The sequence below is a fragment of the Carassius auratus genome, chromosome 35, assembly GCF_003368295.1.
Source record: "Carassius auratus strain Wakin chromosome 35, ASM336829v1, whole genome shotgun sequence".
NCBI classification, from domain to species: Eukaryota; Metazoa; Chordata; class Actinopteri; order Cypriniformes; family Cyprinidae; genus Carassius; species Carassius auratus.
The window spans coordinates 3,549,331-3,561,624 of record NC_039277.1 but is presented as its reverse complement, the minus strand read 5'-3'; the positions used below and the strand labels follow the sequence as shown (position 1 = coordinate 3,561,624).

Here is a 12,294-nt window from a genome sequence, read left to right as displayed (position 1 = left end):
AATGGGCGACATCCATATCAGTCTCTTTCCTGTGGAGTGTTTTTTTATTTTTCTTCATTTTATAGCTGTTTGGCCTGAGAAGGGAGTATGTTTGTTTATTTATTTGTTTTTGTTCCTCAGATGCCCTAAAACATTAGAGAACTTCTGCATCTACAGCAGGAATGGTTATTACAACAGCCACATGTGTCTTCGTGTCATCAAGGTATGAGCTCCTGTCGAGTGTTCAGACGTGTTCCTCAGGATTGGTGGATGTTTGAGGGATGTGACCTGAAAGGGTGACTTCGTGTAGGGCTTCATGATCCAGACCGGAGACCACACGGGCACAGGGATGGGTGGAGAGAGCATCTGGGGAGGAGAGTTTGGGTTGTTTACTCTAATCAGTCTGAAAAAGCATCAGAGAAAGACTCAATGAAACCAGAAAGGTTTTGCTCCAGCAATTTGGCAGACAGCAACAGTTGAGTCAATTAAATTAACTTTTTTTCTCATTTTTCTCAGCATCATGAACATCACAATTAAATAGATGGGTAACACTTTAGTATAGGGTCCAATTCACACTAATAACTACTTGCTTAATAGCATTTCTATTATTAACATATTGGCTGTTTATTAGTGCTTATAAAGTTCATATAATGCATGACATCCATAATCCTACCCAATACCCAAAACTTAACAACTACCTTATAAACTATTAATAAGCAGCAAATGAGGGGTTAATTATTAGTTAATATTAATTAACTAATAATAAGCAGCAAATAAGGGGTTAATTGAGGCAAAAGTCATAGTTAATGGTTAGTTAATAGTGAGAATTGGACCCTAAAATAAAGTGTGACCAATAGATGTGTCATCTGAGCTGCTTGCTTGACTTTGTAAAATAAAGTACCTTTAAAAAAAAGAATTTTTTTTTTATATATATATATATATATATATATATATATATATATATATATATATATATATATATATTATACATACTCAAGTTTTATTAGTGATGCATCATTCAATTCAGTGTTTTTCAGCTTTGTTTTTAATAGCATTATATTATGAATGGATATACAAAAAGCCATCATCAAATCAACAACAAACATGTGCACTTTGCTTCTTGAGAGGCTTCTAAAACTCACATTAATGACAAAAACTTCAGATCCTCCAGCGAAGGGAACAGGGAAAGGCTTCACAAATGCGTTTATCTAAGTACAGTTAGACAACATTACATAGCAATGAGGATCAATGTTTCAGACCAAAGGATGGTTCCTAAAACCAACTAATGCAGATAATCTGTCAAATAATGGAGCGTTTACATACAGCCACATCTGTGTTCTAGCTGAAGTACACTGAAGAAACAATATTAATATCATGTAACAGTGTTTGCTTTTGTTAAGATTATAAGAATTGACATATTGATAAGAAGTGGACCAATGAGCGAGTTTATACATTTGTTTTTCTTTGACAAGTACAATGCTTCTTTAAAATATAAATAATCAGTAACATTTTTTTGTTGCAACAGACACATCCGTCTCTCCATACATGGTGAAAATACACCTACTGTACAACTATGCACCAGTCTTAAGACCACAAAGTACATTTCAATAAATAGTTACAGGCTCATTTAAAGCCAAAAATTAACGATACCCATAACAACAACAACAACAACAAAAGATTAATGGTATGCCTCTGGGTGAATCTCACAAAAATACATTTTTGGTCACATTTCACCCCCAGAATAATTTCAATTTTGCATAACCGAAGAGAAAAAAAAAAAAAAACTATACTGCTCGTTTCTCTAACATTCCAAATTTTTTAGCATTGGCATTTTCAAGATTATGAGGGTAAAATGTTACAACCAAAAAACTCTCAAAGCTCCTAAAACAGATGTTACTGTAATAATTGTAAACTGTACCGTAATTCATGTTATTTACATGTTTTGTGAAATTCACCCCATTGCTTGCATGTAACTTTTGAACAATGGCAATGGATTTGATCACAAGTCCTTTCTTACTATTTTAGTAGCTAATCTGTCACATGAACAGGCACTTCTCATTGCAGAACCCATGAATCTGGTGATTAATATTTAGTTTGATCCAGACCTAAGGGGCTTTGCCTACGATTAAAACATTTAATAGACCTATTTAAACCTTGTGTTGTTTTCACAGAACACTATAGGGATTTCATGAGGGCGTCTGTACAGAAATGACCAGTCTATTTTGCACATCTACTATACATATGTGCTAAATATCTCCAGGCATTAGTTAATATTACATAAATGACCAAAATGAGTGAACTGACCATTAAAAGAGTATCATACACTTGATGTTAAAGGAAATGTTGTTTCTTCCTCAGATTTGATGAAATGCAGCATTGCATCACTTGCTCAGCAGTGGATGCTCTGCAGTGAATGGGTGCCGTCAGAATGAGTCTAAACAGCTGATAAGACATCACAATAATCCACACCACTCCAGTCCATCAGTTAACATCTTGTGAAGTTGTGTGTTTGTAAGATAAGAGTTCAAGACATTTTAGCTGCATCCATAATACTGCTTTCTATAGTGAAAAAAGAGAAAGAAATACCCCAGATCAAGCACGGTTTACAAGCTAAAACAGTCCGACACGGTTCTAAATGAATATGTGGGTGGATTTTAATGTGAGAAGACAACAGCAAAAGAGGAAGCATTTTGGGGGGGGGGGGGGGGGGCTAGAAGCAATGGTTAAACATGTCTTAATGTTGTTAGAAACACACAGCTTTTAGTTTCACCAGTCATTAATTGATAGACTGTGTGGATTACTTGTGGATTTTTGTGATGTTTTAATCAGCTGTTTAGACTCATTTTTACGGCACCCATTCACTACAGAGGATCCACTGCTGAGCAAGTGATATAATCTTGCATGGCCAGAGGGTGAGTACATTTTCAGCAAATTTGACTTGTTTTGACAGAAGGGACAGTAAGTTGAGTAATGTTCGTCAACTTGTTTTTAAAGCAACAGTCCAGGTTGAACATCATCTGTGAATGTATTGGGACTTTGTAAAAACCAACAAAAATACTTTTTTACTGTAAAACATGTATAGTGAAGGTCTATGGGACAACCAAAGCAACAACATCTGCCACTGCATGTTGCCTTGTATTTAACCTGGAGTCCTCGCTTAAATCACTCCAATATAAGCTCCACTTATGTACACCATTGAGCCACGAACACACACAGCAGCGAGTCTACTAATGTATGATGGTATTACGTGGTAGTGTTGGTAAACATGAGCAGGGTGACTGCAAATGGCATGGACCAGCTTGAGTTTTAAGTCAATTAAGTGTGGTTGAGCGTGCTTCAGGCCACATCCAGAACTCCTGCGGCCACCAGCTGGCGTGAGAGCCAGTCTAACCCCTCGTGTAGACCCATGCCGCTGCGGGCGTCACAGCCCTGGATGTGCCAGCTGCGGCCGCAGCACAGTTTGTGTAAGCTCAGGAGCGCCGTCATCTCCTCCACAGACACCGCGCCGGGAACGTCCTGCACAGAGACAAATCTTGTTTATGAGTTCAAGGTCAAGGGTTTGATTCACAAAGAACACACACTGACAAAATGCAATAATCTGCCAAATACATGTAACATAAAACAAATACATAATACATATAACATGTAAAGTAAATAAAATGATTCCACATATATTCGTTGAAAATCCAGATTTAAAAAAAAAGGTTTTAATGCCATATGAGCAAATGCAATATTCACAACCAAAAAAAAAAAAAAAATGAATTAAAAACATTATTTCAGGTCTATGATGGGATCTTTCCCTACTGACAAATAGAAACATAAGCTAAAGTGTTAGAAAGGATACTTGACATATTCAGTTCTTGGAAGCATAATGCCATTTGACATTATTTATAGCATAACTTGGAATACTGGAATACTTTAGAAAAAATACCTTTATTAAACACAGTAAAAATGTCATCAGATATGTATAAGGCACATGGTTTTGTATGAATATCCTCCAATTCAGAACTTCTAATTAAAATAAACATTCGTCAGATGTCTCACCTGTTTGTTGGCGAAGATGAGTAGCAGAGCATCTCTGAGCTCTTTCTCCGTCAGCAGTTTGGCCAGTTCACTGTGAGCCTCCATCAGCCGGTCTCTGTGACAGCTGTCAATCACAAACACCACCGCTGGGAGACGACAGGTGGCCAGTTTCAGTCATGCACACTCATCATGCAAGTAATGTGACAGTGTGAATTTTGTCATGAACAAAGACACTGTGAATTACGATCTCCACAAGCGATAACTTTGCAAGAACGTGACTGGCATGTTTCAGTACCTTGTGTGTTCAGATAGTAGTGTTTCCACAGAGGACGGAGTTTATGCTTGCCACCCACATCCCAAATGGTGAATTTCAGGTTTTTGTATTCAACAGTTTCAACATTAAATCCTAAAACAGAAAGAAAACCTCTGATTATCTAAACAACAAGGCATGTTTGGATTTGTGTAGATGTATTGCAGTTTCATGAAGATACCTATAGTCGGTATGGGCTGCATAAACTCATCTTGCTTCAGTTTGAAGAGAATAGTAGTTTTGCCAGCTCCATCTAATCCCAAAGTCACAACTCGGATCTCCATTTTTGGACCAATGTGCACACGGTTGTCCTGGGGAAAAGAAGGACTCATAAGTTTTATTAGGATGATGATGATAGGTCCTGTTTTTGTCTGGGTTTAGTTTTCCTTTCCTATTGATTTGCTCTACAGCCCTTAAACATTATATGCATTCATATTTGCATTGCTTTGATGATCTGTAGATCCCACCTTCTCCCACAGCATGATTGGTCGATATATATATATATATATATATATATATATATATATATATATATATATATATATATATTTATTAGGGCTGTCAAATGATTAAAATTTTTAATCAAATTAATCAGAATTTTCAGTGGATTAATCATGATTAATCACTATTTGCCACTACACCTGAATCCTAACCATTTTTTTTTCTGAAATGCATACCAAAAGATAAATAACAGGACACAGATACATAATTTTCATGTATTGTTTCATCATGTGGTTCTTTTTTTCTGAATTTCAAAAGTTTAACATTTACTTAGATCAAATTTACCTGAGCACTATATCAAACCATGCCATTTAACTACAGATAGTGTAAGAGTTTTAGGTGAACCAGTGGTTAAATATAGCCACATATCTATGAAATTATGCATAGAGAAACTCAAAAGAGTGAACTCAGAAACACAAACATGCGCCACAATCACATAAGCAGCACTCTGGGCACTCTTGTTTTTGGGAGGTGTTCATTTGCTCTGCCACAATACTTTAGGATCGATATTTCCACGTTCTGAAGGCTTCAAGTGCCAGTAAAACCAAGTAAAAATGCATATGCTTTCCCAAACAGCTGTAATTTTCGCTGCATTGCATGTAGGCGTTCTGCGCATGCGCAGTGTGAAACACAGGACGCTATAACACAGTGATCCTCAAATCTGGCTCGCGAGATCCACTTTCCTGCGAAGTTTAGCTCTAACCCTAATCAAACACGCATGAGTTTGCTAATCAGTGTCTTTAGGATCATTAGTAAATCACAGGCAGGTGTGTTTAATTGGAGTCTGTGCTAAACTCTGCAGGAAACTCGCGAGCCAGATTTGAGGATCACTGCTATAACAGGAAGAAGAAGCTCCAGCGTATCAACTACCAAAGTCGTCTCTGTTTATCGAGCTTGGCATGAATGTATTTGAGTGTAACCGGGGTAAAACCTTAAGCTTCTTCGGTGTTTTCGTCACTATCTTGAGAATTCAGAGATCGACGAGACTTTCCTAACCTGAATAATTTGTCACACTGCGCATGCTTGAAATGCGTAAAAAAATTTGACGTAATTAACGACAAACAACTAATTAACGCCGTTAACGCGCTATTTTTGACAGCCCTTATATATATATATATATATATAGAAATATATATATATATATATAGAAATATATATATATATAGAAATATATATATATATATATATATGTAGAATATACATTTTTAAATGTCTGAACTAAACTTGCCATGTCCTAAAATGATAAAATTACCTTGGTGAAAGTAACGGGGATGCCTGCATCCAGCTGAATGTGGTCGGCCAGCTCTGTAAACTGCTGCTGCTGTTTCTGAAGTGTCTCTAGTAGTCGGTTGATCTCCTGTTTCGCCAAAATGACCCTGCAGTCATCCTAGTGGAAAACACAAATAAAGCAACTCAAATGCCTGAAGTGCTTCTGATCCCAGTGATTGTGTCAGGTGTTTGAGTCTGTACCTGCTGCAGGGTTTTCTCGCAGTGCAGACAGGCAGTGGACACCTGGGACAGCAGTATGGTCATATCCTCCTGCTGCTGTCGAAGCCAGATCAGTCTCTCTCGGACGTGTGCATCCACCACGCTCAGAGCCATCTCCTCCTGACGACACAGCGTCTCGTGGAGATCCGCAAAATAGGCACGCACACAAGACCGGGCGCTTTCTGCTGTTCCTGGAACCTGAGAGGAAACCACAAAGGAGTTCATAGGAAATGTATTCAGAGACAAATGCATTAGGCCATTATAAACAACCAAAAAACAGGCTCATACATGTTCAGTGTGAGCCATGCCCATGCTGTCCTCCACGATCTGCTCTCCTCCTTCAATCTGCTGCACGATGCCCACCAGTTTCCTGGAGTATTCTGACACTTCCTCTGTGAATGAACGGATGCAGTGTGCCATGTCCAGGATGGATGCTCGGATCTGGTTGGCTTCAGCCTCCAGCACAGCATGCTGGCAAAATGTTTTCATGAAAAAAGATTTAAAAAATTAAATCGGTCTAGGTACAAAATATCCAATTTGCAATAAATCAGAAATGTCTGAATAATCCAAAAACTATTCTTAAATACTAGATCACTGTTTTAAGTTATTTTTCAATGGATGCAGTAATAGTTTCGGTCTACATTATTTTAGTGGTTCTCCCATTCTGTGTTTTCTGCTGAACGTTCCTCACCAAGCAAACTCAGGTGTAAGAATTGTTTGATTGACAGTGAACTGATTTGATTAAAAATTCACTGGCATTGTATTTGATTTGACCTAACTAAACTGAGAAAAACTGAAATACAATAAAATGAATAGCAAATTGATTAAGTAAAATAAACAGGTAATTAAATACCTACTTTTTTTGTATAACTGATACAGAATTATATGTTTTTTAATAGACTGTATGTGCTATTATAGTTAAAAAAAACAACACAATGAAAGTTAAACTAAAAATGTAAATAAAAACTAAATATAAAACTAAATATTTATTTTACTTCAATTTAAAAAAAAGTTATTTTAAGTAAGGTTTATTTTAACTATTTTTAAATGGCAATAATAATAAAATAATAATAAACCAACTTCAGTGTTAATGCACCAGAAACGACACCAATGCAAATGATTATTTAAGCCATATTAGATATTTCTTAAATATGTCAATGCCATTAGCAACCTAAAGCAACAATGCATCTTAAAAACTGCACTGTTATATTACTAAAATTTCAATGAAATCAGTAAATTTACTTTAAGAATCAATAAAGGATTCAAAACTGAATCAAATTTGTGAATGAGAAGCAAACTGAATCAAGAAACCCGAGCCAATATTATAAGCCTAAAGACTAACAAATGTTTTTGAATTGTTGCGTTAAAGTTCTGAACCTTATGTCCTTGGTGCTTCCCGTACTCCTTGCACACGCAGCACATGAGCGGCCCAGGCTGGCAGCCGTCTTCCAGGCAGACAAACTCAATGGCGTGCACCTGGTGCTGTGGACAGAGCATCTTCTCATGGGGCTTGTCTGCCAGCGGCACACGCCGGTGTTTGGCCAGTGTTCGGGTGGAGTGGGTGAGCTGGGAGCACTCGGCACACAGATGTGTGGCACAAACAGTGCAGTACATGGAAGCAGTGTGAGTCTCATCCTCGTCACAGCGGATAATACACTAATGAAGACACGGCAAAAAATAAAGTCTTTAACCGTGATGCAATACAACACAACCACGATACACAACCTAATTTACTGCTTTTTATAAAAGAAGCCATTAAAGGGTGTGCTATATAAAAATATCTATGTATCTATCTGTATAGATGTACACATTTATAAATACTCCTATAACAATAAAAAAAAAAATGCCCATCTCTAACCTCGCCCATCTCTCGAAGCACATCCTCAGACATGGCGGACTGATTGCTGGCCCCATTCTGCAGCCGTTCAAGCAATTCTAGCAAAGCAAAGTTCTTCTTCAGGCCCCACACACCAGAGTCTCCTGGAGAATAAAATGAGATCGAGTGAGACATTGCTTTCCACTACAGAAAACCTTAAATTAGGATTATACTGTTAGATTGAAGAATATAAAGGCAGTGTTGAACTCACCCAGCTCTGTGGCCTGTCGGTCAAAGGGGCAGCGCACTGCCCTGCCGTGAAGAGGCAGACGGGTCAAGCAGTCGTGACACACCGTGTGTCCACACAGCAGCAGACGCGGCACCTTGTCGCCTTGCAGTGAAAACACATCCTCGCAGACACCGCACTCCAACACCTTGAAAAAAAAATAACAATAAATAAATTAAATTATATAATTAATACAATGTTTTGCTTGAAAAGTTTGTGCTTACATGGTTTGATATTTGTTGTTCAATGGAATAATTCACACATTTACATTTGACTTGAGTGTCAAAGTTTTTTTATTAATTAAAGGGGGGGTGAAATGCTCATTTTCACTCAATATCCTGTTAATCTTGAGTACCTATAGAGTAGTACTGCATCCTCATATCTCCAAAAAGTCTTTAGTTTTATTATATTTATAAGAGAAAAATAGTCTGTGCCGTTTTTTTTCGGAAAACCACGAGCCACTGGAGGCGTGACGTGTGGGCGGAGCTAAAGAATCACGAGCGCCAGTAGGCTTTTGCGTTGAAAGCGTTTGGAAGCTGTGACATTACCTTGAGGAAAAAAACATCATCCAAAACAAACCATGGCTAACAGTCAGATTCAGCCGTTTATTTATGATCCAGAATCAGATCCAGAGGCTGAAACTGAACGAGAGCAGCATCAGCAACGACTCGCTCCGAGTGGGGCTCGAACCCGGGTCTCTGGCATGAGAGGGGACGCACTAACAAGGAGGCAGAGATATTTGAAGCAGTTTTACTCACCGCCTGCGGTTCCAACACACGATCATGAGCCTTTTTCGTTGGGACTGCATTATCCTTAAGAAAAAAACGATATGCAAATCCGTCGTCAAACTGGGCCTTGTTTGTAAAACAAGCATCTTCAAAATGCAGGGAACAAACAAAAACACTTGCACAACTCCATTGATGCTCTGTAAAAATAAACTCCATCCACTGGTCCCTTAATGTTTTTTTTTTGGTAATCTGTGCAGGGTTGTCTTGCCCTGGCAACCAAAAACACACTTCTTTTGTGTCATTTCGCGACGCTCTCGCTCTGATCAGTGAATGTCTGTGCTCTCAGTACTCTGCTCTACGGGAGCGAATGCTCTTCCGGGAGAAGTATAAGGAAATTCCGCTCCATCTAACGTCACACAGAGCCATACTCGAAAAAAACTTTCCGAAACTTGGAAACTTGGAACAAAAATACTCCTTCAAATGTACCACTTAATTTTTTAAACTTTATCCATGTTTAGAATGGGAATCCAACTCTTTAAAGCTGCGGTAGGGAACTTTTGACGCTCTAGCGGTTAATGAACAGAACTGCTTGCATCTTGCGGAAGAACATCGTAGCCGGAACTACTTCTCTCTGTTTATGTCTATGAAGAATCACAAAGGTACTGGGTTACTCCGCCGCGGTACCACCGAAGCAATCTAAAATAGTCCGAATATAAACACTTATTATAGGTGCACCCTAGTGATTCAGGACAAGCCAAAAACACAGTTTGGAAAATGGATTCATGGTGTACTCGCTTATTATATACATTTTTCTACATTTTGAACACAAACAAAGTTACGGACCGCAGCTCTGATTGGTTATTTCTTACCGGGAGCGATGGAGTTTCTGCAAATGGCAATAGGACACTGGGAGGAGTCAGAGGAGCTTGATTTTTTTCAGATTATCTGTCTCATATTCTACTGTCAGGACATAATGACAGGTTTAATACATATGTAAAAAATATTTTTTTACAAAAGTTCCCTACAGCACCTTTAACAGTATAAAAAAAACTCAGTATGCATGAAATAGCATTTCCCCCCTCCCCCTAAACAATATATGAATATCTTAATAAAAATTGAATATATATTTGAAATAACCAATATTTAAATTATTATTTACAAATTAGCATTAATTAAACACTCCACATGTTAGGCATTAAAAGTGAACATATACTTCAGTAAATTACAATCATGTCCAGTCCAATGTTATTATGCAGGGTACTAAATAGGCATCTTAGGACTTTGAGACACATCCTCTCTTCTAGTACTCCAGTTGATCATTTAGCTAACCAGCTAACTCACTCGAGTTTTTTGTTTTTTGATTGCTGAGAAAGCTTTGCATTCATGAATACAACACGATATTTAATATCACTTGATGTTTAATGAAAGTCATATGTTTATAAAGGATCGTGTAACAGTGTTTGACATAAAGAACGTAGTGACAGTCAGTGTTGAATAGGGGTGCTCCAATCACGATCGGCCGATCGTTAATGCGCATCTCGTCAGTAAAGCCGGTTCTCTAATCAGTGGTACATTCCATCAGGTGTGTAGTAACAGCTGATCTATGTGAAATCACGCACCTGATGGAATTTACTGCTGATTAGAGAACCGGCTTTACTGACGAGATGCGCATTAACGATCGGCTGATCGTGATCGGAGCACCCCTAGTGTTGAACGCTATGATTAGCGTGCTAACCCACTGCAGCAGCTCATTGAACTCCAGCAGGACAAAAATAATACTATCCTCCACATGATTTGTGTGAGCTAAACCCCTAGTGCAGTGGTTATTTAAGTAATATTCGTCATACCTTCACCGCAGTGGTCGTTGTACCGCGGCCGTGTCTCACACACGCGTCCATCGCCGAAGCGCTCGACTGTTTATTTACCCCGACAGCAGCAGCCATCCTCGGACTGAACCATCTGATGACAGGTCGGTGTGAACTTGACACGCTTCTGTTAGACTCGTCCAAGCTTTCAAATAGTAAATTAAAAACATCACAGGGACAAGAACATGGATTCACGGATATGTATTGTATGTCTGAATCAGGTTATTCCAATTGCTCACATCCTCACCCCTATGTGACAGTGGATCAGTCCGTCAGCTGTTTCCGGTGTTCGTTGACACTGTGCAGATGCTCGGCAAAAGCAGTGTTGCCAACTTAGCGACTTTTCAGACCCCCATAGCGACTTTTTTTTTTTGACAGACCTTATTTAGTCTCTGAGACTCTCCGACACTGCCGCACGAGCTCTCTCTCTCTCTCTCTCTCTCTCTCTCTCTCTCTCTCTCTATCCCTCTCTCTCTATCCCTCTCCCAGCGTGCACACACGCCTCTCTCTCTGTGCATCTGTTATGTTCGGCGAGCAGAGAGGAGCAGCACTTTCAGTTAAAAAATATATTCTGTTGCTTCTAACTCTATTTTACATACAAGTATAGCCGAAATCACAGTACAATCATTATCTTAATCTTATGTGTATGTGATTTCATTAGACATTGTCATAAATAGGATTTGAGAGCTGGTTATGTAGTCTTAATGGACCGCGTTTCATTCATTATAATATTAATTCCGTTGTCGGACAACAGAAACATTAAAATATAATAATTAAAAACTTGTATTGAAAATTTTAGCTGCCTTAAAATGCATTACATGAGCACAGAAAGGGCAAGATAATATGACGCACTTACGTCATGAATATGCTAATTAGCGTGTGACGTCATTTAGCGACTTTTCAGTCAGGGTTTAGCTACTTTCCATTGAAAGAAGTTGGCAACACTGGGCAAAAGTGTGAAGCTCTGCATATGTGAAATAAAATGTGAAATGACAAGTGCCCATTTTCAGTTCATTTAATACATTGTGTAATATTATGTACAGATGTAAATTGATATTTCCTAAAGGTGCTGCACGGGCACATGCACACAGGTAGAGCTCAACCTGTGCAGAGCACATGCCCTTTTTGCCCTTAAACTCCGAAGTGCCCTTTTTTTGGTGGTGTTTTTTTATTCGTTTATTTTTTTCTGTCTGTCTATTTTACAAATATTTAGCAAATGAAAGTCCTTAAAACGAGCTTGTGTAAATCTTATTCGATCCTCAAGCTGTCAGTAAGCTGATAACTCCGCCCCCTCTACA

The 12,294-nt window shown here is 38.4% G+C and overlaps 1 protein-coding gene across 3 annotated transcripts; it reads right to left on the bottom strand.

Moving 5' to 3' along the window:
- Positions 1-1,006: 1,006 nt before the first annotated feature.
- Positions 1,007-11,385, bottom strand: LOC113054049 (E3 ubiquitin-protein ligase TRIM23-like). 3 transcript variants are annotated; one of them, XM_026219333.1, is made up of 13 exons: positions 11,244-11,385; positions 10,979-11,141; positions 9,162-9,215; positions 8,389-8,551; positions 8,160-8,281; positions 7,679-7,957; positions 6,590-6,772; positions 6,284-6,499; positions 6,066-6,200; positions 4,494-4,623; positions 4,298-4,408; positions 4,024-4,148; positions 1,007-3,495 (listed from the first exon to the last, which is right to left on the bottom strand). In XM_026219333.1, exons 2-13 carry the CDS (start codon positions 11,072-11,074, stop codon positions 3,316-3,318), a joined length of 1,794 nt encoding a protein of 597 aa, XP_026075118.1. In that variant the 5' UTR covers positions 11,075-11,141; positions 11,244-11,385; the 3' UTR covers positions 1,007-3,315. The 3 variants fall into 3 exon arrangements, with proteins under 3 accessions (XP_026075118.1, XP_026075121.1, XP_026075119.1); XM_026219336.1 differs by lacking the exon at positions 9,162-9,215; XM_026219334.1 differs by lacking the exon at positions 11,244-11,385 and having other exon boundaries at positions 10,979-11,168.
- Positions 11,386-12,294: the final 909 nt, after the last annotated feature.